Below are 22,085 nucleotides of genomic sequence, written 5' to 3' on the forward strand. Positions count from 1 at the left end.
CGCCCCGAGAATCATATGGGCTAATCTGCAGGTCACAATTCACCGACAAACGCAACCAACAACAAGCACACTGTCCAAACACTGAGAAGCATATGGGCTGATATGCATTAAAACACTGAAAAGCAGCAGCACACTGTCCAAACGCAACCAACAGGCCCTCACCGGCAAACTATTCATCAAATAGAGAGAGAGGGGAGGGGAAGAATACCTCTTCGAGTGGAGATGGGGTTGCGAAGCTGAGTAGGAGCCGATCTTAAAGAAGAGGAAGAGGTAGGCAGAGTCATGGAGATGGGGCCCTGTACTATGGTAGAGCCAGGAACCCTCTCCTTTGGTCACAGAGGTTGTCTACCTCCGTGAATCTCTCATGAAAAAGCCTATATGAAACTGTGATGCAGACCCACGACTTGGTTCCTTCTCCGTTGTCGCTAATCGGCTGGAGATGGGAGGAAAATATGTCGGTGGGGTTTCCGCAGCTTCCTTTACTGACAAGGGTTTCGAGGGAGATGCTACCTTTCCCGTTCGACTGAGGCTTTGTGGTGCCCTACAGTTCTCATTATGCATCTTGGGTAGTCTTTATAATGTTATCAGATCTTGATACTTGCTGCTAATTGTTTTATTTATGTAAGATGGTGTACTGAAATGCATGATAGTTACTCCATATTGTTTATTTGTGTAGATGGCTTGCTAAATACAATAGCTGTGATGGTGAAAGTCCAAACACTCTTTCAATCGAAAAGCATAGTGAAGTTCTTAATCTTTTACTGGCCTTGGAATTTGCATTATCTGAAACCCTTGTTTTCGTAGTCCATGTAATTTGTCAGAATTCAATAATAATAGGTGCTTGAATTCTCTGTTGGGACTCTTCATTTTTTTTTTCTTGTAATGGTGAAAGTTTATTAATAATACTTAGTGCGCGCATTCTCTATGACACTTTTCTTTTTGCGTGTGTTTCTGCAGTTAATTCAGAGTTGATGATAGTACTGATTAAATTTTTCTTGAAATCTATAAATTACAGTAGAGCACCTGAATTGAAATACTTGATGGTCGAAGTGCATATATTTCAGAACAATGGTCCTGTATAAGGCAACACAAAAATCAAACAGTGAGTGCCATTCACATAGTATATACTGAGTTAGATGCTTCTGTTGATGCAGCTTCAACGTTCCCTGGAAAAACTACAAAAGCAAGCAACGATCAGGTAACTTAAACTACCAAATTTTTTCAAGGCAGCATGAAATAGTAAAATTTAATAAACTGATAATTTTACCTCTTTCTGAGCCCCTTTCTGCTGTCTTCCTCTCTATCAGCTTCTGTGGGAACTGGGCTTGAGCTGTGAAGCCAAAAGAGAACAATTGAATAACACAGTGAGTTGCATCTCTTATACTTACATGACTTAGTTAGCTGACAAAAAAGGTTGGAGACGTAGCTTCAACCTTCTCTGTAACCACATCAAAATACAACAACAATGATGTCGGCTAACCAGCCAAAGATTTCTTATAAAGCAGTGTTGTGAATGAAAAAACAGAATAACAGATGTACTTAAGTCTCTCTCAATCTCAACCCCTGCTTCGTTTTTTCTTTTTTGTTTCAATCTCTGCATGAATCCGTGTTGATAATTCTGTCTTCATGGCTTCTTTTCACCTCAACCTCGACCTTGGTCTTCTTTTTGTTTGTTGTTTGAACAAAATTTTGCTTTCTTTATCCGTAAAATCTTTCGAAAATAAATAATTCAAATGAGATGAATGAAATAGCCATAGTTTTCGTGCTATCTAAGCGAAGATAACTGGAAAGTCCTCCCCATGCAACCCTCTGCCTTCCGTTCAACTGAAACATTGCCCTTGCATTCACGCAAAAAAATAAAATAAAATAATAATAATAATAATAATAAAATACTTATATATATATATATAGATTATTATACTCTTGGCAGGTTGTATTGAGCAGCCTACAATGACTAATTTTATGTTACTAATCAAACAAAAGACTTACTGAAACTTCTAACGTTTCTCCTCAGGTCTCTTCTCCGTGAGGCCATAGTAGTGTAGAAAATTAAATCCTCCGGGCCTATATATATATATATATATGAGATGCAGCTTGACAGGTGGAGCACATGTAAAACGGAAGAATGTATAGTTTTATCTTTGTCAGCTCTTACTTTTATTGTACATGATATATATCATGAAGCTAAATATTAATCTCTAATTTTTTCCAAAAAATAAAGAGAATTTTATTTTTTTCCTTTTTCTATTTGCATTATTTTATGTTGAGGGAGCCAGCTTGAGAATAGAATTGGAATTCCGACTCTCCGTGAGGAAGCTCGAAACTTTTAGTCGTACACGATTTTTTGTAGATTCTTTGTAGATTTGTTGAAGGGAACATATATGTTTTCAAAACTAAAATTTTCAATTCTTTTTTTTTTAGAAAAAAAGTCAAGAGAGATCAGAGAACCCTGAGGGACGAGACTCTTGCACATGCCCTCCACTCTACCGGCCGAGACTGTCGCACATGCCCTCCACTCCACCGGCCGAGATTGTCGGTGGGTGACCAGTGACCTCACTAGTGGGATGAGGAAGGCGGTAGGGCTGTGGAAAATATCCTGATAACTGAACCGTCCTGCAAACTGTTCCGTTCTGAAACGAAAATGACCGAATTAATCGGCTACGAGAAATATTCAGTTCGAGATTTCAAAGTGAAAATCGGTTACGGAACGATTACCATGCGTTTGTTTTCGGAGTTAAAGTTAAGAATTGGTGATTGTGATTTTGATTGTAGAAGAAAACAAAAATAAATTTGCCTGTTTGTGGGGTCCACAAACCTGTCTCTCCCCTTGCCCCCCACCACACCCCAAGCCGTGCAGAATAGTTCTTAGTTTGACTTAATAGCCTCAGTGAGAGGCCCCTATCCAATGTTCTTCTGATCTTGAGACACATCGCCGCCTCCCCCACTTTCTTCCTTCTCTGATCTACATCCTTTAAGCTTTAATTCGCGAATCTGTCGGTTCTACCGCACGATCCCTATCATGTACGAACGCGTGAAGTCGCATAGTCCCCCCTGCAGAATTCGGTCGCCAGTGGAATCAGTGGACAGCCGTCGAATTTTGTCGAGCCCCTACCAGTGGGTGTTACGGTATAAGAGGCGTCTTCATCTGAAGCCACTTCCATATCGAAGTGAAAGGTACTTTCTTCCACCAATTTCAAGTTACATTCTGTGATTTTCCACCATTTTTATGCCGGGTTGAGGATAGTTCTTCGCCCATGCTGTTGGTCGAAGTACCTGATGATTTTTGGTCGATTTCGGTTTGATTGCTTTCTGTGTACATTTGTGCGGTGGATTTTGTTGTTGCTGTTGGTCAATTTGTCGATTTCGGCTGCTTTGGATTGGAATACTGATATGTTTTGCATTAATCTGTTTTGCTGAAACTTTCCTCGTTGCATTACGTAATCGTATTGCAAATGCAATATGGAATGCGGAAACAAGAGGAAACCGGTAATATTGGAATGAATGGAAGGTATTGATAATTAATTATAATGGGATTGTATGTTTAATAATATATGGGACCCACCAGTTTGACTTTTGAAATGTGTGTTTTGTTGTGTAGTGTATTGAGTTAAAGTTAAAGTTAAAATCTTAAACCACGACTTTGAAAACAAATGGGCTAACCGTTTTTAAGATTAGAGAACCACAGTTAACTGTTTCGTCCCAATGTATATATTTATAATATATATATATTATATATGAAACTTGAAAACTTTAATTTAATAGAAGGTCAAAAAGTGAGGTAAAGAGTATAAAATTTCTAATTTCAATTTTTTTTTATGTAAATCTTGGTGTCCGAAAATGTAATGGGCCCCAATTAATCTAGTAAATTCGAGTTGGCCCACTAAAAAGTAAAACTCTTCCAGCGTGAATTTTCTCCATTCACAAGACTCGAACACGATATCTTACTTAAATGGAACAAACACGTTGGTTCTAATTCCAATTTTTGATGGACTCTTTTTTAACTTCCTATTTATTGCTGAATGTCGTTTAACTATTTTTTTAAAAAAATGTTTGCGGTATGTGGATAAATGAAACCCGATGAAATCATAAATTTAGATTTTCTTAAAAAGGTTTTTCAATATTAGTTTGCTTAACTGAATCGTTTTTTAGATGATTTTCTTCTTCTAATTCTATTTTGATTAAGATTAATAAAATTCTTATCCAGAAAATCAGCACTGTTACTTTACATGCTAAAAACCATACCGAACCTTCCCATGCCCACCCAAGAATGCGATCACTTGCTGCCTTTGCTTCATTGTGATTGCTTTTTTTTTTATTATTATTATTATTAGAAATGGGTGACCGGTTACACGTGCTCCAACTAGTCACCCAGGAAAAATGAAAAATTGAGTCAGATGACGCGAAGTTATTTTATGTGAAAGGGAAGAAACTCTATTTTGTAGATGCGTGGCGCGACCATCGCATCTAGTAGCATTATATTTTACACAAGATATGAAACCAGGTCCCATTATGAGACTTGGGGCGAGTGGGGACATTTTCCCTACTTGCCACTTATTTTATTTTTATTTTTATGAGTTTTTTTTTTAAATTTCCTTTACTTAGTGTTTGTCGAATCAAATTTGGAGAATAAAGTACCACGTAATCCGGTCGATTCATTAGGTACTAGATAGTCCGCTCCACCTATTGGCTAAATGATCCCGTTGTTATAGTCGGACTATTATTTCCTAAAACTTCTTTCCCAACTTCTATTTAGATTATACAATATATAATTACAGGTCTCATTATGGGACCTATGGGCGAGTATAGATATTTTTTTTTAAATTTCCCCCTTTATTTAGTGTTTTCGAATTCCATCGAATAAGGTACCGCGCAATCTAGTGCACCGATTAGGTCAAATGACTTGATCATCATAGTCGAACTATTTATTTCCACATTTAAAAGAAAAAAAGATTTCTTAAAAATTTCTCACTTTCTTCTTTGTTCACGAATTCTACCCGAATAAGGTATTAGATAATCCGGTAAACCCGTTTGATCAAATGATCCGATTGTTATAGTCGGATATAAAGATTAGGGTATAAGTAATTTTCTTTTTGAATTTTAAATTACGAGTGAAGAATCTTTTCTTTTTTCTAATAAGTGAATGAGGAATCATTTCATCTCTCCGTTGACTGGTTTTTCTAAATTCCTTCTTTTGTCTAGTGTTTTTAAACCCAATCGATAAATCAGCATGTAATGAGGTAATTTATTAATATCACTTTCATTTAACAAATTATTTGAGGTAATTTTTTGACTTGCGACAAAGCCCGGCGTTATTTTCCTACTTTTAATAATGGTGAACAGGAAGAAACTCTATTATGTAGATGCGCGGCGCGATCATAGCATATAGTGGCATTTTAATAATGGTAAAAATATGCCGTGGACCACCGAGAGACCACCAGCGCATCTATTCTAGAATTATCGGGTGGAAAAAGAAAATAATATAAACTGAACAACTTTACACGCACAATGAATTATGGATATCGTGCTTACAAGCTACGTCGCCTAAAACGTTGGATAAATTTCTCTATTTTATTATATTGCTTAAGACTATGGGTCCAATGTAGAAAATAGAAAATTGGTCGAATAAATACAGCCGATTGAGACCCTTTCCACGTTTGACACGATGCATAGATCGCCGCCACCAGTGGCCGAGGGGTTTTGGTCCGATAGGCCCCCACTATCAACGGCGCCTTAGGGGTCTACGGTTTTATTGGAACGATTGGCAAAGATAGAGAAAGGGATGATTGTTATGGGCATTTTCACTGTAACATACCAATTTGCGAGTCGACGAGAAGAGAGGAGAGTATTTGACGATTCCATTTGTTTAAATCGAATGAAGAATTCCTTCGTTTCGAGTTAAGAACGAGTGTTATTAAATGCCTTCTTTTTATTACACTTAATTAATTAATTTAGATTTCTCTACATTCAAAGTAGCATTTCTCAATTTTTGATTTTGTTTAGCCATACGTTACATGGACAGCTTTTTTTTTTTTTTTGGCTGGATCAATCTATGGACAATGCTTAGTAGATGGGTTAATTGAAAATTTAGATTACTCTTCTTATTCGATAGAACCACTTAAATCCACAAAAATATACACGTTCTCACCTAAATTTTTGAGACTAATCATGTTCAGGCATCGATCTATTATCCACATAGTGCTCCCAATCCGCAGAGAGAACTCGTCCAGTGCTTGACGGATAGGCCAATCATCTTTCTCATGAAGAATCCTTGAGCGATCTTACCTTACAACGTAATATGAGAAATTACCCATTAAATTACATAAATAAATAAATGGGCTTATAATTTTTTTTTCCTTATAAAGGGCTTTATAAGCATGTCGATAATGGATCATAAATTCAGATGAGAGACTAAGTATATATTTATTTTTGGAGATTTTTTAATTTTTCAGGAAAAATTTCTAAAAAGTAGAGAACTACAAAAATTATGTTTACTAATATAAAATTGAAAAGATTTTTCTATGAATTTTTTTTCTACTAGTCAAAGCTCTATGGGGATTAGAAAAGCACTTTTTTTTAGTTCTCTAATTTTTCATTAGCCAATTTTTTCATTTTCTAATTTTTAATTTATGATTTTCCTTTCTTATTTATTAAATATCATTTATTTGCATAAGATTTGAGCCCCAATACTAAATTAGTGATTGATTTACTATGAACTATGATTTTTTTAATTTTAACATTAGTAAACATACTTTTATATTTTTCAATAGAGAAAAAAATTTAGAAAAAGAGAAGAGAAGTAAATAAGAAAAGTGAGACTTAGTTCTCTAATAGTAAACATGCCCTAAATTTTTCTCATCCCATCACTATTAAGAATAAAAAAGCTAAATCCTCTTAAGTGGTGACCTAAAAATCCTCATAATTCAAAATCCTGACTCATATCCATTCAATGGTGTTGGATAATACATAAATTATAATTCATGCCATTGTAAATGAGAATTTTAAATTAGGAGGATTTTTTTTGTCACAAAGGACGTCCATGAAGAGGCACGGATAGTCCCACCGAATATCGAACATGCAACCTCTTGATTGTCAAGTAAGGATGTGCGCCACTGCACTATATCTTCTTTGATGAATTAAGAGGATTTTTAGGTTGATTATTATGAGTATAAAGTAACACTCGTACGAGATTACCATTTATATGCTTTGTTTGGATATAATTCACTCAGAGAGAGGAAAGGAAGGAAAAAGCGGGAAAGGGACGGGAGGTATGGCTTGTTTAGTTTCAAAGTGTGATTTTAAAATTACCCTTTAATTTAATTATACCAACAACCAAACAAAATAACTCATACAAAATCAAAATGTGTGCCTCATTTATACCATTCTTTTTTTCACAACAAAACAAAATAACTCATACAAAATCAAATGATGAGCCCCATACATAACCATTTATATCACTCTCTTTTAAAATTAAAATTTGATTTTAAAATCCTATTTTAAAATCAAACGCATAAAAAATTTGGATATATGGAAGGGGAGGAAGGGAAAATTTTAACCTTATTTGGATAAAGGAAATAAAGGGGAATGGAAATAATTTTATGTCAAATGAGTAATTCATCTTTATATATGGACTTATTTGCATTAATGAAATATTTTATATTCTTTAACCTCCATTCCCTCTCCCTCATATAAGGTGTAAAAAAGATTTTCCTCCCTTCCCTTCCTTTTCTTCTTTTTTTATGAATATAAAATAGTGAACAGTAGTGGTGGCTTTGCCATCTCTGATATTTAATACCTAAACTCTTATATTTAATCGTGAATATATCGGACGAATTAAATAATTAACGCAAGTACTAACTCTATCAGTGTGATACCATAAAAAATCTAATATAATTCAGAGAAGTCGATATTTTTCAAATTCAAATCAAAGAGCGCATACATACATATATATATATATATATATATATATATATATATATATAGGGAATTTGAATTCGAAACACTGAATTTACTAAACCACCATCTTTATTTATTTATTATTTTTTGTTGTTGGGGCTGGGAAGCAAAACAAGTAGTTGAATAATGCCCTTGTGGGTCACGTATCATACGTGCAAGGCCTTTTGTCTTTTTGTATTTTTTATTTTTTTACTATCGATGGTGTTCGGCATCGTAACAACTCACTAATTCACCGGATGGTATATTGTACGGCCTGAGACCTGTCATTAAACTCTAAATGTCGACCCCTGAGAGAATCGAACCTTGGATCTGACCTACTACTATTTGTCAACTTATCGGCGAAGGTTGGCTTTTTGTCTCCACCGAGAAAGTAACCCTGACCTTCACTCCAGGGCATAAAGGGGGGTATTAAATTTGCCAAGTGCGAGAGGGCATCGAACGCAGCAGAATCAGAGTACTTTCATTCACTCTCTCTGTTACCGTTACCCGAATCGAGAAGGAAGGAAGATAAAAGGAGGAGTTGGTGGATGCTATGCTCAGCCCAGTATCTGTTAGTGGGGTATCGGATTCTTCTGGTGGGGGCGAGCACTCCTATGTTGACACATCTTCGTCTTCTCCGCCACACCCATCTCCGCCCAACTTGCTCCACTTACCCTAGAAACCCTAATCCAGACCCTGGGTAAGGAGTCTCGCACCACCACCACCGCCAGAGAACATGGCGGAGAATCTCCCCTTCGAGATCATCAACGAGATCCTCCTCCGCCTCCCCGTCGACGCCCTCCTCCGCTGCCGCTGCGTCTCCAAGCGCTGGCACTTCCTCATCGACAACCCTCGCTTCATCTCCCAGCAGCTCGCCCGCTCCGCTCGATCCCACTCCAATCAGACCCTCTTCTTCCGCCACAAGTCCGTCCTCCGCACCCTCGACCTCGACTCCCTTTCCCGGGATGACTCCCCACCAGCCGACGCCTCCTCCTCCTGCGCCGCTCTCGAGGAAATCAACTACCCTCTCATGTGCTACAGCGACGAAATCAAGCTCCTGGGCTCCTGCAATGGGCTGATCTGCCTATCCAACGCCGCGGACGACGTCATCATATGGAACCCTTCCCTGAAGAAACACAGGTTTCTCCCCTACTTTAGCATCGAAGGTAGAAAGAGCTGCGGCATCTCGCTTTTATCTGTCTGTGTGTACGGATTCGGCTTTGTTCACGAGAGTGATGATTACAAGCTGCTGAGGTTAGTGGAGTATATCGGCCAGCCGATTGAATCCGATGTCTGCCTTTACAGTATGAGGTCCAATTCGTGGAGGAGGATCCAAGATCTGCCTTATTCCCTGATTTATCCTCGGAAAATGGGAGTTTTTGTCCACAGGGCTCTGCACTGGGTTATGACCCCGGAACTTGTCCCCGATTCGCCTAACTATATTGTCGGTTTTGATCTTGAGGCTGAAAATTTTGGGTTGATTCCGCAGCCAGATGTCTTGGACAAGAGTTTTGAGATCGATGTGTCTGATCTGGATGGTTACTTGTGTATGGTTGCCAACAACAGGAATTATGGTGTTGATGTGTGGATCATGAACGAATATGGGCTGAAGGATTCATGGGCTAAATTGTTCTCCATCCCGCAATCAGATGTCCCAAGGACGAGTGGATTCATGTGGCCGTTAGCATATTCTCAAGGCGGTGGACGAATTTTAGTGCAACAGGATAAAAAGAATCTCTTTTGGTATGATATAAGGCAGAAAGAAGTCGAGAGGATCCAGATTCAAGGGATGCCCAGTTCATTTGAGACGCAAGTTTGCTTGAGGAGCCTTGTTCCAGTTGATTACAGGTACAGGGGAAGTGATAAAAAGAAGCCAAGTGCAAAAGAGGACAAGGAGAGAACAAAGAAGAGGTAAACATTATGTATATTGAAAAAGGGGCCTACTGGGTAGAATTATCTTTTCCCGCATTCATTTGTGGAAAAAGGATTGTGCTTTAGGTATTTGCTTTTATCGTAATTGTTCCACTTTGAGCTCCGGTCAAAAGTGGAGTAGGAAGAAGATGGTGACTCCAATGGTTTAATATCTCAATTGATTATTTTATTGGAAGAGGTGCAACTGTGAGGAGGAAGAAGAGGACTGGAAAACCTCTTATTATGCTGCATCGACCCAAGTTTTTCATTGGATGGAACTTACTGCAAGGAAGAAAGTGAACATATGTAGGGCAACTTGCAGATGACTTTTCGAAACCTCCTAGAAGACTTACTGTAGCAAAAGTAGGAGAAAAACTGTCTTCCTGTGTTGACAAATGCAACGGCTCAAAATCTTCGTTGAATCTTTGTCTCTCTGGTATAATTCATCTAACTCGCCAGAAACAAAGAAATACTATGTTGTAGGAAGTTTTAGTTTGAATGATGAACGGTTCTGCCAGTAGGACTCTAGCGATGCAATAACCTGAAGGGATTGCCTAATTGGTTATATCAGCAGCAATAAAAATAAAAGTGAAAATTGTTAGAGTTATAATTCCTATATTCTGTCTTGGCATGCTGGCGGATACATTCTAGCGATTATTACCCCCCAAAAAAAAAAAAATTCTAGCAATTTACCTTCAACTTTTGCGCAAGAGGCTTTGGGAATTCAGGAGTTTGCCTGGCCCCTAAAACGGATCATGATCTGTTATCAGAACTTAAAGTATGAAGAGAAAAAGAATAATAACAGCATGCATCAGGGAGAAACAGAACCACATTTTAATATGGTTTGCACTTGGTATTTGGTCCAGCTACATTTTCCTTAGATTCCATCAATGTCAGGTGTGCTTATAAATTGTTATTGCTCGTTTTTTTCAGGGATGACTTTCTCTCTGTGGGATTCAAACTTGTTTTATGAGCAATCCGAGCGGAGTGCGCGCATTATTGCTGAGGTAGGTTAACAGATTGTGCTGTGTTAGGTTGATTAACATTTGCATTGTCTTTTTGATATGATCTATTATTTTTTTTTAGATTTCTTTTCTGCATGTTGAGGGTAAATTTTAGTAAAGCTTTTGAGGAACACTCACTTGACTTCACCTATCTCTGGACTGCTACCTTCTGTTGGGCCAGACTAAGGAAAAACTTACCGCGATACATTTTTTCCATTGATTACTGGCTTCATTGTGAATTAGGGAGCTTGTGCTGGAAGATCATGATGCAGCATGGATCACGGTTTCTCGCGCCTAAATCTGAATTTAGACTCAAAGGGGATAGATCACATTTATGCCCGACGAAGAACAGCCAATAGGACCATGGAAGAAGAGAAAAACTCTCAACTTTATCAATGAAATATAATTGTTCTTGAGATATAGAGATGTAGAATTGCGTCTTACAATGAGAGGACCTAATATATATATATATATATAGGCTTAAGACAACTAAGTAAAATAAGAAACTGACATATAGACTCTTGCTAAGTTACTTTCCTTAAATAAAACATGAAATTGTTTCAAATAGGAAACTAATCTTAAATATCTTTCTATCTAAATAAAATATATTACATATTAAAAATTCTAATATTCCTGATTTATGGATCAAGACATCTCATCTTCCCTTTTCATATCACGAGAATCCTTGATATATCCAATATATGCTTCTTTGGGTTTGGTTCTTGTTTTAGATTTGGAAATCCTCCTCGTGATTCTCCTTACATGTGAAAAGCTCGACCTTGAGCTTTTGACATGCTTTGAGTATTGTAATCAACATGAGGTTGAATTGTTCGTATTGTTGGATCTTCGATCACGTAGCTTGGAATTCCATGTGGGATTTTTGATACCGGTATCATCTTTGGAATTTTCTCTTCTGAAAATAATTCTTTCACAATCAAAATAGGCAACTCGTATGATTTTGAGATATCTCTACCTTGGTCTTCATTATTTCCGATTTGATATTGTCCATCTTCTCGAGAACTTCCCTTTTGAGAACATTGTTCTTAGAAACTTCCTCAATCTGCTGCTCCTTGCAGTCAATTGGCTTCGATCTCTTGTGTTCCTTTTCGAGGCCGCCGTCTTGTGAAATTTTCTCTTCCATCAGTGGATGAATATCCGTTGTTTCGCCAAGACTTATTTTTGCCCTTTCATGATGAAGTTTGGCGAAATCGGCTTAATTCTTTTGAGTTTCTATTCTATTATCTTCATTAAATTGCAATTTGGCCTTTAATGCCTAAGCTATAAGCTTGGGATAAAGTCAAAATTTCCTTATACCCAATCCTTTCTCGTACGTCAAGATTCTGGCTTTCTAGATAATACTTGATTTTCTGATCCTCCCTATCCACTAGTAAAACACTTTCGGCCAAGCGAAGGAATTCCATGGTATACTCTTACTGGTAAAGTTGTGACAAGTAATCTCTTCATACGCCTCCATGTAAATTTTGGATCTTTGCCATTTTGAATTCGATCTTGTTGCAATTTTTCCCACCAAATAGAAGCTCTTCCTCTCAAGCAATAAGCAACTCGATCAAGTCGGTTCCATCATCTGGGATGTAGTTGTCGAAGAACTCGTCTACCTCATAAATCCACTCTAGAAACTCCTTGTCACTCGTGCTTCCATTGAAAATCGGGATTCTTTTAGGATGATGATTCTCCAGCTCTCATACATGTCTGGGAGTCCTCTTCTTCCATAAGAATTGTTGATCCAGTGATAACCTCCATCTTCATATGAATATTCATCGACATGGAACCCATAAGGAACGCGTTGAACGAAAGGTGACTTACGAGTAATAACTCGTTGCGTCGAGTCTCTGTTTCTTCGTTCCTATTTCTGCCTTTCATGAGTGCATCAAGCCTCAGGACTCTCTGCTCCATGAAAGTAAAACAACCTTTGTTTGAGAGTCTCTTCCAAACTCTTGATCTTCTGCTCCAATGCTTGATTTCCTGCTACCAACTGCTCTGCAACATTAGGGTGGTGGTGAATCGCTTCATTCGCCATTATCAGTTTTAGGTAAGTCTTGCTCTGATACCAACTAATCCAGCGTCGCCTAATCTGAATTTAGACTCAAAGGGCATAGATTACATATAAACCCAATGAATAACACCCGAAAGGACCATGGAAGAAGAGAAAAACTCTATACTTCATTAATGATATATAATTGTTCTTGAGATACATAGTACTAAATTTGTGTCTCACAATGAGAGGACCTAACATATATATAAGCCTAAAACAACTAAGAAGATTGTAAACTAAAAAACTGACATCTAGACTCTTGCTAAGTTACTTTACTTAAATAAAACATGAAATTGTTTCAAATAGGAAACTTAATGGCCCCGTTTGATTTCCCAATTCGATTTTAAGATTTTAACTCTAATTTTAACTTTACTCATTACACAACAAAAATTAACAATACAATTATTACTTTTTCATTTTTCTTCAATTTTTTTAACCATTCAATTCAATTTTTAATAATAAATTCTCTCAACTATTCATTACTTTTTTCCCAATTCAACAATACAATCATTACTTTTTTTCAACTATTCATTACTTTTTCACACTTTTTCTCATAATTCAACGTCACAATCATTACAAATCAATTACAATCAAAATTCAACTTAACTCAACTCTAAAACCAAACACACTATAAAACTCTTGACTCAATATAAAATAGAAAGTAATATCTAATCTTAAATATCTTTCTATCTTAATAAAATATATTACCTATTTAAAATTATAATATTCATAATTTATGAATCAGGACATCTCATCTTCCCTTTCCATATCATGAGAATCCTTACTTGATATATCCAATAGATGCTTATTTGGGTTTGGGCTTCTTGTAGATTTGGACTAGAAAATCCTCCTCGTCATTGCATATATAATCATTGCGTTCTCTGTTCCAGATTTTTAGTATATTAGTGGGCATGGGATAATGGTTTTTACAATAAGAGGTATGTAGGGATTATCCAGGAGGTGGAAGTGAAACTCAAATTTTCAATTGGATACTTAGTCCCTTTTGTCTAATCTTTTTGTAGCGAGACAAGTGGACAACCTTTATTTGCCTTATGATGTAAAAAATTAAAATGGAACATCTCAAAACCAGGAAAAAAAAATCATTAGGAATCCGGTGGTCTAAAATTTCCATTTTTTAACTCCTTGTTTTTACGGAAAGAATATCGCATTTTCAGAGATTCTCCGCTCTTGTATTTCAGCAATTTGTTTAACCCTCGTATTGGTTGATGTATTGTCAGGTTTAGGAAAACTATTCTCCATTGTTGATTGCTCTGGGTCGTTTTATTATCTCCCCTCCCAACAACCCTCCCACCCAGCCCCCCTTTTCAGTTAGAAACGTTTTCTCCTCTATTGACTTATGCAGCGTTTCAGCTACATCTTTCAACTCGTCTTTTTAATGACTGATTTTATTTTATGAGACCACAAACAAGTGGCCACTTTGTCTTGTTTCTCAATTGGGGTGACTTCATCTTGTTTTTCAATAATGATGTTCAAATACTCCCATCATATTGTACCAAAATACTCAGTTCCTGAAGATAGAGCATCTCTGGATTTCTGCTTGGAAGTCTACATTTGTTTTTCAGATTGACTGTACATCTTGAATACAGAATACTGCATCACATCCCATGAAACCCTTTCTTTCCCCTTTTGGGGCGCATTATTGCTCTTGTGACGTATTTGGCTCAAGTAACAAGAATCTCCTTTGCCTAAGTAGTGTTTTCAAAGATGAAAGTACTATGCTACGTTTGCTTAGATCTATGGAAGGGGAAAACACTTGTGATATTTCACCTGAACCCTGAGGTGGTAGTGAGGAGTGAGGACAGTGCTTCTACCCTTATTCTTTTTACTTGTACATAACAGGATCTGCAAGTTGCATTTACAAGTACCTTTCAGCTGTATTCTGAAGCTGTTGGCAAGTTAAAGTGGTTTTGAACCTTTTTTTTTTTTTTCCCCTCTTAGGTACTCTAAAAGGTCTGTGTTATTACAATGCAGGATGTAACGTTTGCCTCTGAGTGCCATTATTTGATCATTCTATGCCTCTCAGGTGCTCAAGTTTTCGTGGTTCATTGAACTTGTTTGCAGGTTTGTGCAAGAACTACGATGAGAGCACCCTGCAAGCATCCTGCAAGATTCAGTGGATCCCTAAGGGAACCTGTTCCCTTGGTTAACCAGAAGACACCAGAAAATATGTAGAAATACTGTTTCAAAGAGGCTCGTGAAGATCTGTAAGATCATTTTATACTCTATACAGTACTTTTGCCATATCTTCCGACTCTGAAGACATCCGACTAACTTCTGAGTCTTCAATGTTTATACTGAAGAAGGGAGTGACTTCAATATTCCTCTCGCACCATCAAGGGTTTCAGCAAAAGCTGCCTTTATTTTCCCTTCTTCAAGGTAAGGATATAATAAGTTGCAGAAGGGGTAATGGCAGTGGTCTGCATAATGGGTTTGTTTCTTTTTTCTTCCTTGCAATTGATGATGAAGCTGCCTCCTCAGATTCAGACGGGTTGGTTAGCGTCCCGTGATCTTTGCATGAAACTATTGGGCTGCACGTTCTTTACTGGAAGTTTAAGATATCCTATTTAGACGTAGAATACTGTTTTATCTGAGCGATCTATGTAGTTGTGGCGGTATTTTGATAAAGAACTGGCCTGTTGTTGCCTTTCTTCTCATGCTTTCGGATTTTATGTACACAGAGAAAATTGCGTGTATTTCTGCTTAAGTGATAATAGGGAACTTCTAGTGTTATTGTTATTCTTCTCATTCTGTAATTGCAATTTCACTTGCTTATCCTGGGCATACATCAAACAATTTTGGTCGAATTGAACTGTTATTCTTTATAACTTCGGCCATGTCATGGCTGGTGAAGTGAACTCGGTGATTAGCAGTCTCTCCAATCAATCATTAACTCGATAACTTCCAAGCTGTCCACTCTAATGATTTGATTTGAAGGAAACGGAAGGTCCCTTCCTTTCCTATTCCTCTGTCTTCTCCTCTTTTCCTCGATCAGAATGGAAAGTAACACTAATATTATGGTTTGCAAAAAAAAAAAAAAAAAAACAAGGCAAACGGGGGGAAGGATTTTTTGTTTTTTTTTTGGGGGTGGCGTTGTGGGGTGAGGGGTCCTTTTCCCTTATTTTGATTGGTTAATGGTTAATTTTAAGGAAGGGGAAGTGAAATGTACATTTAAACTATCAAGAATATAGAAACACTAATTTGCCCTCAATCAATTAACATGATTGAGAGATACGAAGTCCTCTCTTTTTCTTTACCTTCTTAAAATTTATATTCCCCAAATTGCGAGGATTTGGAGAGAAAATACACAATTAAACTATCAATTTTTTTTTAAAAAAAGACTAATTTATCTTCAATCAATTAATATGATTTTTTTCCTAATTTATTAAATATAAATTGAATGCCTCGTATTAATTTTTGGCTTTAGGCCCTTAACTCTTTTGGGCCATCCTAAGATAGTTGATTGGAATTATCGGTTTAGGGATAGCTTGCTACAATCCTAACGTTTTTACCTGATGTATTTTTTACACGTATCTCCCTTTGTAGTTATTTCAGGCGGGTCAATCGATATATATCACTCTTGTAATTTCTATTTGAGTTTTTTCATTGTACCCACTTTTGCATGTGGACATGTGGATGAATGACAGATCCTTGTTATCGCGTTGAGAAAGAAAAAAAAAGACCATCTATAAAATCTCTATTCCCTTTGAATGCTCCATTGGCAAGGACTCGGAAGAGACCATCTCGCATGTGCTACAGGAATGCCCAGCTGCTTGTGTGCTTTGGGCAAATGACTGGCTTAAGCTTAAACTGCAAAGCTTACGAAGATCATTTTCTCCCTATCCAGTGGAAGGTTGTTTTCCCTTTTCGCGATATGGATACTATTGAAGCAAAGGAACAACCGCATTTTCGACAAAAAATCACTTCACGTCAACCTTAGCGCTGTGTTGAGCTTGGGGGAATGCTTTGCCTCAGTTGCCCCGAAAAGGCCCGAGAGCACGACACATATTATGATCCAATGGACCCCTCCCCCTCGTGAATGGTCCAAACTGAACTCTGATGGTTCTGTGGGACTGTTCTTCCGGGAGAGCAGGGGCTGATGGAGCCATTCGTAACATCTTGGAGGGCGGGGATCAAGGGGTTTGGCCATTATCTGAAGACCACTGAATGTTGAGCCCTCCAGGATGGCTTACTCATAGCTCAATCTCTGGACATCTAGTCTTATTGTAGAGTTGGATGCCAAGGCAGGTGACTTATTTTTCGGGTGACTCCTCCAATAGCCTGTTACTAATGTCTGTCATTTTGGATTGAAGGACTCTTGCTCGTTCCTTTACCGATCTTAGGATAGTGCATGTCGTTGGAGAAGCTGATGCCGTCGCGACTTCCTTGCTCGGAACCCTCGAGACAACCTGCATGCTCAAGATGCTATTGTCTAGATTATAATGACGTTGCAATACTGTTTGGTTTTGGAATTAAAATCTACTCTACTCCACTTCATACTATTCTTCACTTAATTCAATAATATAATCATTAGTTTTTTATTTTTTCTCTAATTTAATAATAAATTCTCACACATTTTTTTTTCTATCTATTATTGCAAATAATTTTTAATAATAAATTTCTCTATCTACTTTTGCATCTGTATAGAGGGAAATTTTTGGGTCCAGTGACTGAATATTCAGTCGTTGCGTCCCGTACGAAATGTTTTCGTATTTGGAGAATAATGTTTCGTATAAAGAGAATAACGTGTTATACAAAACAATCAGTAGATTGCACATACGAATCCTAATGTTTTTGTACAAAATGTTTTTGTACTTGTAGAATAATGTTTTGTACAAAAAGAATAACGTTTTGTACAAAAAGAATAACGTTTTGTACGAGAACTTCGGTTGAATGTTTAGCTGCTGGACTTAAGAATTATCCCTATATATACACATAATTTTTTGGCTTTTTCTTTCATTTATTAATAAATTATCACATCAATTTTTTTTAACCCTGGAAAGATGCAAATTGTTTGCCATATAGACTCTTATTAATGATACTCTTGAAAAGACAGATTTTCTAAAAAAAAATATTACAGGTTGATCAATCCGTTGTTCAAATTTACTTTGCTCTACCATGATCGGGCGCTTTCTTTGGTCACCAACTAATAGCAGGTGCATGCCAGAAATATGAAGGCATTCATCTTGTCTAGCTGACAATGTTTTCACCGAAGTTTGCTTCGGTTGATGAAGCTTTTCACCCAAGTTATCAGCTCGAACAATATGCATCTCTTCAGGGTTATACTCATTTTGATGCCCAATCTCAGTAGAGCAACTCCCTCTGCTCCTCCTGATCGTTCCCGGTACCAAAACCTCATGCTGATTACTTTTAATGGGATGGGATTTTCGAGTTATGAATGGTTGCTTGGTGATCGATTCGCAGTCCCCCTTTCCCTTTTCATTTTACTCTATAGTCCATGATTTCAAGATATTCAATTGGCCAGGGCCTGTCCTTTCCTGACGAAACTTCCTCATTCAAGTGCAACTGTGCAAATTCCATCTCCAAATCGGAATGCACAAGTGGATGAACAAACTTCCAATCACAGTTCCCACAAAGACAGACCAGAAAAAAAGAGATTTAAGAACATTCAACCGAGAAAGTGCAGATAGTTTGTAAAGAAAAAAGAAAGACAGAAATTGATTACTGCCAATAAAATCGTTTGAAAATGTGAAAAATCCGGAATTTCCTTGCGAGTGGTGGTGGTGGTATGGAAAATATAGACGAGCAACAATCATATCGCCAATCCATAGAAAATGGCGAATGAAACGATATCTCGGCCTTTGTCGATTTGCCTCGCCGTTCTTCCTCATTGCGAGGGACAATCTCACCTGTCCCCCCAATCGCTAAACAGAACCGAGGCTCAATTGTTCCAAAAGACAAAAATTCAGACAGCTCCAATTACGGGTTAACAAAAAAAAAAAAAAAAAGAAAAAAAAAAGCGACCAACCCAGTCGAGAGAGAAGATCAAAGAAGACGAAGAACCCCATCTCGGGAAGTAGATGCCGAATTGCCAAGACGAGCGTGAGACTTTGATTCTCATGGGAGAACATCATTTATACAGTGACTGAACCCTAAACGGCGCTCCTCGAATTGAATGACAGTTTTACCCTTCGTAGAGCCGTTGTATCTCGAATTTGCCATTGGGCCGTGGCCCATTTTGTCAGTGGGCCCTACCACTATGGGCCTCTGCTACTTGCTTCGTTTATAGATATATATTATTGAAATGTTGAGATTATTTGGAAAGGAACTTTATCCGAAGAACAATTTAGTGTACCACAATGACACTGCTCTTGAAGCTGTGATTGCACATATGAATTATTCTACAAACACTCTGGCACAAACTAGATATGTCTTATGATCGGGGACTAATACCGTCTAGGTGGACAAGACAAGTCCTGTCACATGGCTTATTATAGACACACATTACGTACAAACATAACACTAATTTGAACCGCTTATATCACTTTGCTACGGTTGAAATATATATATATATATATATATATATGTCCTTAGGCAAATGCTATGGGGCCGCCCAAACTAACTGTAGATTTTTCCATGGTTTTAATGGCCTTAAATCTCGGCTCCTTGGCCTGGAACTTGAGCCCTGCGTAGAGCTTCATGTAGTCATCGAACACGAATTTTGGATATTCTTGACCGTTCTCCTCTGATCTCTCTACCAGTTCTGGTGCGGGGTAGATAATGGCGTCATTTCCCGGGTTATAGAATGATGCTATTGACATTCTGTTCCCATCGGTTTGAGCAATCACCCTGTGCTCTATGCTCTTGTATTTGCCATTGGTAATGACCTGCATTCATAAACAACACATGGGAGATTCTCCAAGATTGATCCACCTTCTAACCTATACGTGAAAGTACTGACAAATGTATGGCATATACATGTACCTCGAGTTGGTCACCAAGGTTGACGACAATGGAGTAGGGCATAGGAGGGACGTCAACCCACTGTCCATCCTTGAGGAGCTGGAGGCCGCTGACTTTGTCGTCCTGGAAGAGGAGGATGATGCCACCGGCATCGGTGTGCGGCCTAAGCCCCTTTATCAGATTAGGCTTAGGGCATGGGGGGTAATTGCTCACTTTGGTGCCGAAGGTGGGGCCTTCGGATCCATGGAACACTTTCTTCAGATACCCTTTCTCTAAACCGAGATTCTCGCAGAGCAGGTCCAGCAGTTGCTCGGCTAGCTTCTCTAGCTTTAAGGCAAACTCCTTCATTGCCTTCCTGAAAGGTCAGTGAATTAAGAAAAGATTAGATATCTTCATATCCCCAAAAGGAAAAAAAAAAATATATATATATATATATGTGTAAAAGGAAAAACTGTGCCAAAAATTTAGGAGCCGAATTGTTCAGTGGCTGTCGCAATCAGAGTGACAATAATTTGGTTCGAGGGGGGAGGGGGGAAAAAGTGATAGTCACTTCAATCGAACATCATCTCCAAAAGAAAAGGGGATTTATTTGTTTGGTTGTGATTTTATTTTTTTGGGGTGAAATTTTAGTTGTGATTTTTTCCCTTTCATTTTTTCTTTTCTTATTATAGCTTCTTTTCCCCGTTTAGAAAATAAGGACACAATCCTTGCTTGACATGCCGTTCAAAGCAACCAACAGAATTTTATTTTTCTAAGGTAAAAATTTTTGGGATTTTATCCTTTTTCCTTCTCCACCACACATTATCATGAATACCCAGCCAAATAAATATCCGGCTGCTAGTCCAATATACAGGAAGTTAACTTCTTTTTTTCTTTTGTTTCGGTAGATTATAAGAAGTTATAATTTGTTCTGTCAGATTAAAACAACTCACGAAATGTTCACCAAAAAAAAAAAAAGACTCATTAACATTTTCCTTTTTTGAATGGTAAAAGAGAGGCACAGCTCATGAACGTAGTAAAAGAAAATAAGAATAAGGAAAAAGAAAAAAGCAACATCAAAAGTTTTACTGATATATGAACTCAAGAATTCTTGGGTCCAGATGAGCGGAGATAGATAGAGGAGAGGGGAGCTCGCCTGTAGTCGTCTTGGAGGTCGGGAACGTCGGAGATGTTAGAGACGGGGAGGTGGCGGAGGAAGAAGGTTGACTCCCAGTCAACATCGTCGACTTCTGACTGGGCAGCCACCAAGCCTTTGGAGGCCACCATGTCCTTGAACCTCTGCTCCATGCACCTCTTGTAGTGCTCCTTCGTCAGCCTCTCCACCATGTCCATCAGCTCATGTGGTATCCCATGGTTCACCAACTACATATTGATCATTGATTGTACACCCACGTAATTATGTACCATGCATTATCAAATTATTAATATCCATTAATTCCAGCCACAAGATTTCTTTATGCGCGATGATGGAGCAATACACAAGTAAAATCACCGGATTTATCGGGTTAATATCAATTTTCTCATGTGCATAATTAAGGTAAGTAGCTCAAATTAAGGTAAATGAAAAATCGAACATTGTCATGTAGTATATGATATGTTTCAGATAAAAATATCAGATAACGGGAACGAGTCAATTATTGCCGCATATGTATATGTACATATGTGTATTTCCAAATAATTACTATATTATAAATGTAACAGTTCCAAGGCCATTAATAGAAATAATCAAGTACATGTACGTACTCAATCATTGAAGTGAATAAAATCGAAAAGAAGGCACATGCTTAGCATGAAAGAAGATTATAACCTCAAAGAATCCCCAGTTCTCGCAGGCATCTTTGATCATTTCCATGGTCATTGGTCTCTCTTCACCATTGAGCTTCTCCATGTCAATCACTGGGAATGCCTCCATCTCTCTCTCTCTCTCTCTAGCTAATTGACTTAGATAATTCCCCGCCTCTCTCTCTCTCTCTCTCTCTCTCTCTCTCTCTCACGCACACTCACTCACTCACAGGTGCCCTGTTGAAGTTCTACAATGGGATGAAGCAAAATGGAGGGCAATTTATAGGCTTCAAAAGGAAGGAGGAAAAAGAAAAGTTGAGAGAAGGCGGAAAGGAAATCTTATCAACGATGATTTTGTCTTATAATGATGTGGTCATGAAAAATCAATAAGATTCCTCTGATTATGAATAATTACATATATATGCCAGTTACTAAAGTGACTGACACTGTTTTTCTCATTT

At 37.7% G+C, this 22,085-nt stretch overlaps 3 protein-coding genes and 1 non-coding gene across 10 annotated transcripts; 2 read left to right on the forward strand and 2 right to left on the reverse strand.

Annotated features, from left to right (window-relative positions):
- Positions 1–92: 92 nt before the first annotated feature.
- On the forward strand, positions 93–3,500 carry LOC116205813. 5 transcript variants are annotated; one of them, XM_031538479.1, is made up of 6 exons: positions 93–270; positions 396–566; positions 677–741; positions 1,155–1,198; positions 1,308–1,364; positions 2,422–2,814. In XM_031538479.1, exons 2-6 carry the CDS (start codon positions 556–558, stop codon positions 2,542–2,544), a joined length of 300 nt encoding a protein of 99 aa, XP_031394339.1. In that variant the 5' UTR covers positions 93–270; positions 396–555; the 3' UTR covers positions 2,545–2,814. The 5 variants fall into 5 exon arrangements, with proteins under 5 accessions (XP_031394339.1, XP_031394336.1, XP_031394337.1 ...); XM_031538476.1 differs by lacking the exon at positions 677–741 and having other exon boundaries at positions 96–306; XM_031538477.1 differs by lacking the exon at positions 677–741 and having other exon boundaries at positions 125–270.
- A 4,868-nt stretch (positions 3,501–8,368) lies between these two features.
- On the forward strand, positions 8,369–15,725 carry LOC116203408 (F-box protein CPR1-like). 3 transcript variants are annotated; one of them, XR_004156254.1, is made up of 4 exons: positions 8,370–9,843; positions 10,777–10,850; positions 14,983–15,125; positions 15,222–15,725. XR_004156254.1 is itself a non-coding variant. In XM_031535111.1 (3 exons), exons 1-2 carry the CDS (start codon positions 8,669–8,671, stop codon positions 10,814–10,816), a joined length of 1,215 nt encoding a protein of 404 aa, XP_031390971.1. In that variant the 5' UTR covers positions 8,369–8,668; the 3' UTR covers positions 10,817–10,850; positions 11,091–11,288. The 3 variants fall into 3 exon arrangements, 2 of the variants coding, with proteins under 2 accessions (XP_031390971.1, XP_031390970.1); XM_031535111.1 differs by lacking the exons at positions 14,983–15,125; positions 15,222–15,725 and adding an exon at positions 11,091–11,288 and having other exon boundaries at positions 8,369–9,843; XM_031535110.1 differs by having other exon boundaries at positions 14,983–15,725.
- A 2,949-nt stretch (positions 15,726–18,674) lies between these two features.
- On the reverse strand, positions 18,675–18,807 carry LOC116206517. Its single transcript, XR_004156743.1, has one exon. It is a non-coding gene; the product is annotated as a small nucleolar RNA snoR111 (small nucleolar RNA).
- Positions 18,808–19,224: 417 nt separating this feature from the next.
- On the reverse strand, positions 19,225–21,869 carry LOC116205611 (1-aminocyclopropane-1-carboxylate oxidase-like). Its single transcript, XM_031538243.1, has 4 exons — positions 21,650–21,869; positions 20,978–21,204; positions 19,864–20,197; positions 19,225–19,766 (listed from the first exon to the last, which is right to left on the reverse strand). The coding sequence occupies exons 1-4, from the start codon at positions 21,752–21,754 to the stop codon at positions 19,470–19,472; spliced, it is 963 nt and encodes a 320-aa protein (XP_031394103.1). The 5' UTR covers positions 21,755–21,869; the 3' UTR covers positions 19,225–19,469.
- Positions 21,870–22,085: the final 216 nt, after the last annotated feature.

Source organism: Punica granatum, chromosome 4 (genome assembly GCF_007655135.1).
Source record: "Punica granatum isolate Tunisia-2019 chromosome 4, ASM765513v2, whole genome shotgun sequence".
Taxonomy (NCBI): domain Eukaryota; kingdom Viridiplantae; phylum Streptophyta; class Magnoliopsida; order Myrtales; family Lythraceae; genus Punica; species Punica granatum.

What these genes read in the sequence shown, in the direction of transcription:
- LOC116205813 (XM_031538476.1), top strand. Translation starts at nt 440, where the DNA reads ATGGGAGGAAAATATGTCGGTGGGGTTTCCGCAGCTTCCTTTACTGAC. An exon ending in CAAAAGCAAGCAACGATCAG is followed by an intron (nt 1,199 to 1,307) that starts GTAACTTAAACT and finishes CCTCTCTATCAG; the next exon opens with CTTCTGTGGGAACTGGGCTT. An exon ending in GAGAACAATTGAATAACACA is followed by an intron (nt 1,365 to 2,421) that starts GTGAGTTGCATC and finishes TTTTTTTTTTAG; the next exon opens with AAAAAAAGTCAAGAGAGATC.
- LOC116203408 (XM_031535111.1), top strand. Translation starts at nt 8,669, where the DNA reads ATGGCGGAGAATCTCCCCTTCGAGATCATCAACGAGATCCTCCTCCGC. An exon ending in AAGGAGAGAACAAAGAAGAG is followed by an intron (nt 9,844 to 10,776) that starts GTAAACATTATG and finishes CGTTTTTTTCAG; the next exon opens with GGATGACTTTCTCTCTGTGG.
- LOC116205611 (XM_031538243.1), bottom strand. Translation starts at nt 21,754, where the DNA reads ATGGAGGCATTCCCAGTGATTGACATGGAGAAGCTCAATGGTGAAGAG. An exon ending in AGAACTGGGGATTCTTTGAG is followed by an intron (nt 21,205 to 21,649) that starts GTTATAATCTTC and finishes ATCAATATGTAG; the next exon opens with TTGGTGAACCATGGGATACC. An exon ending in GACCTCCAAGACGACTACAG is followed by an intron (nt 20,198 to 20,977) that starts GCGAGCTCCCCT and finishes CTGACCTTTCAG; the next exon opens with GAAGGCAATGAAGGAGTTTG.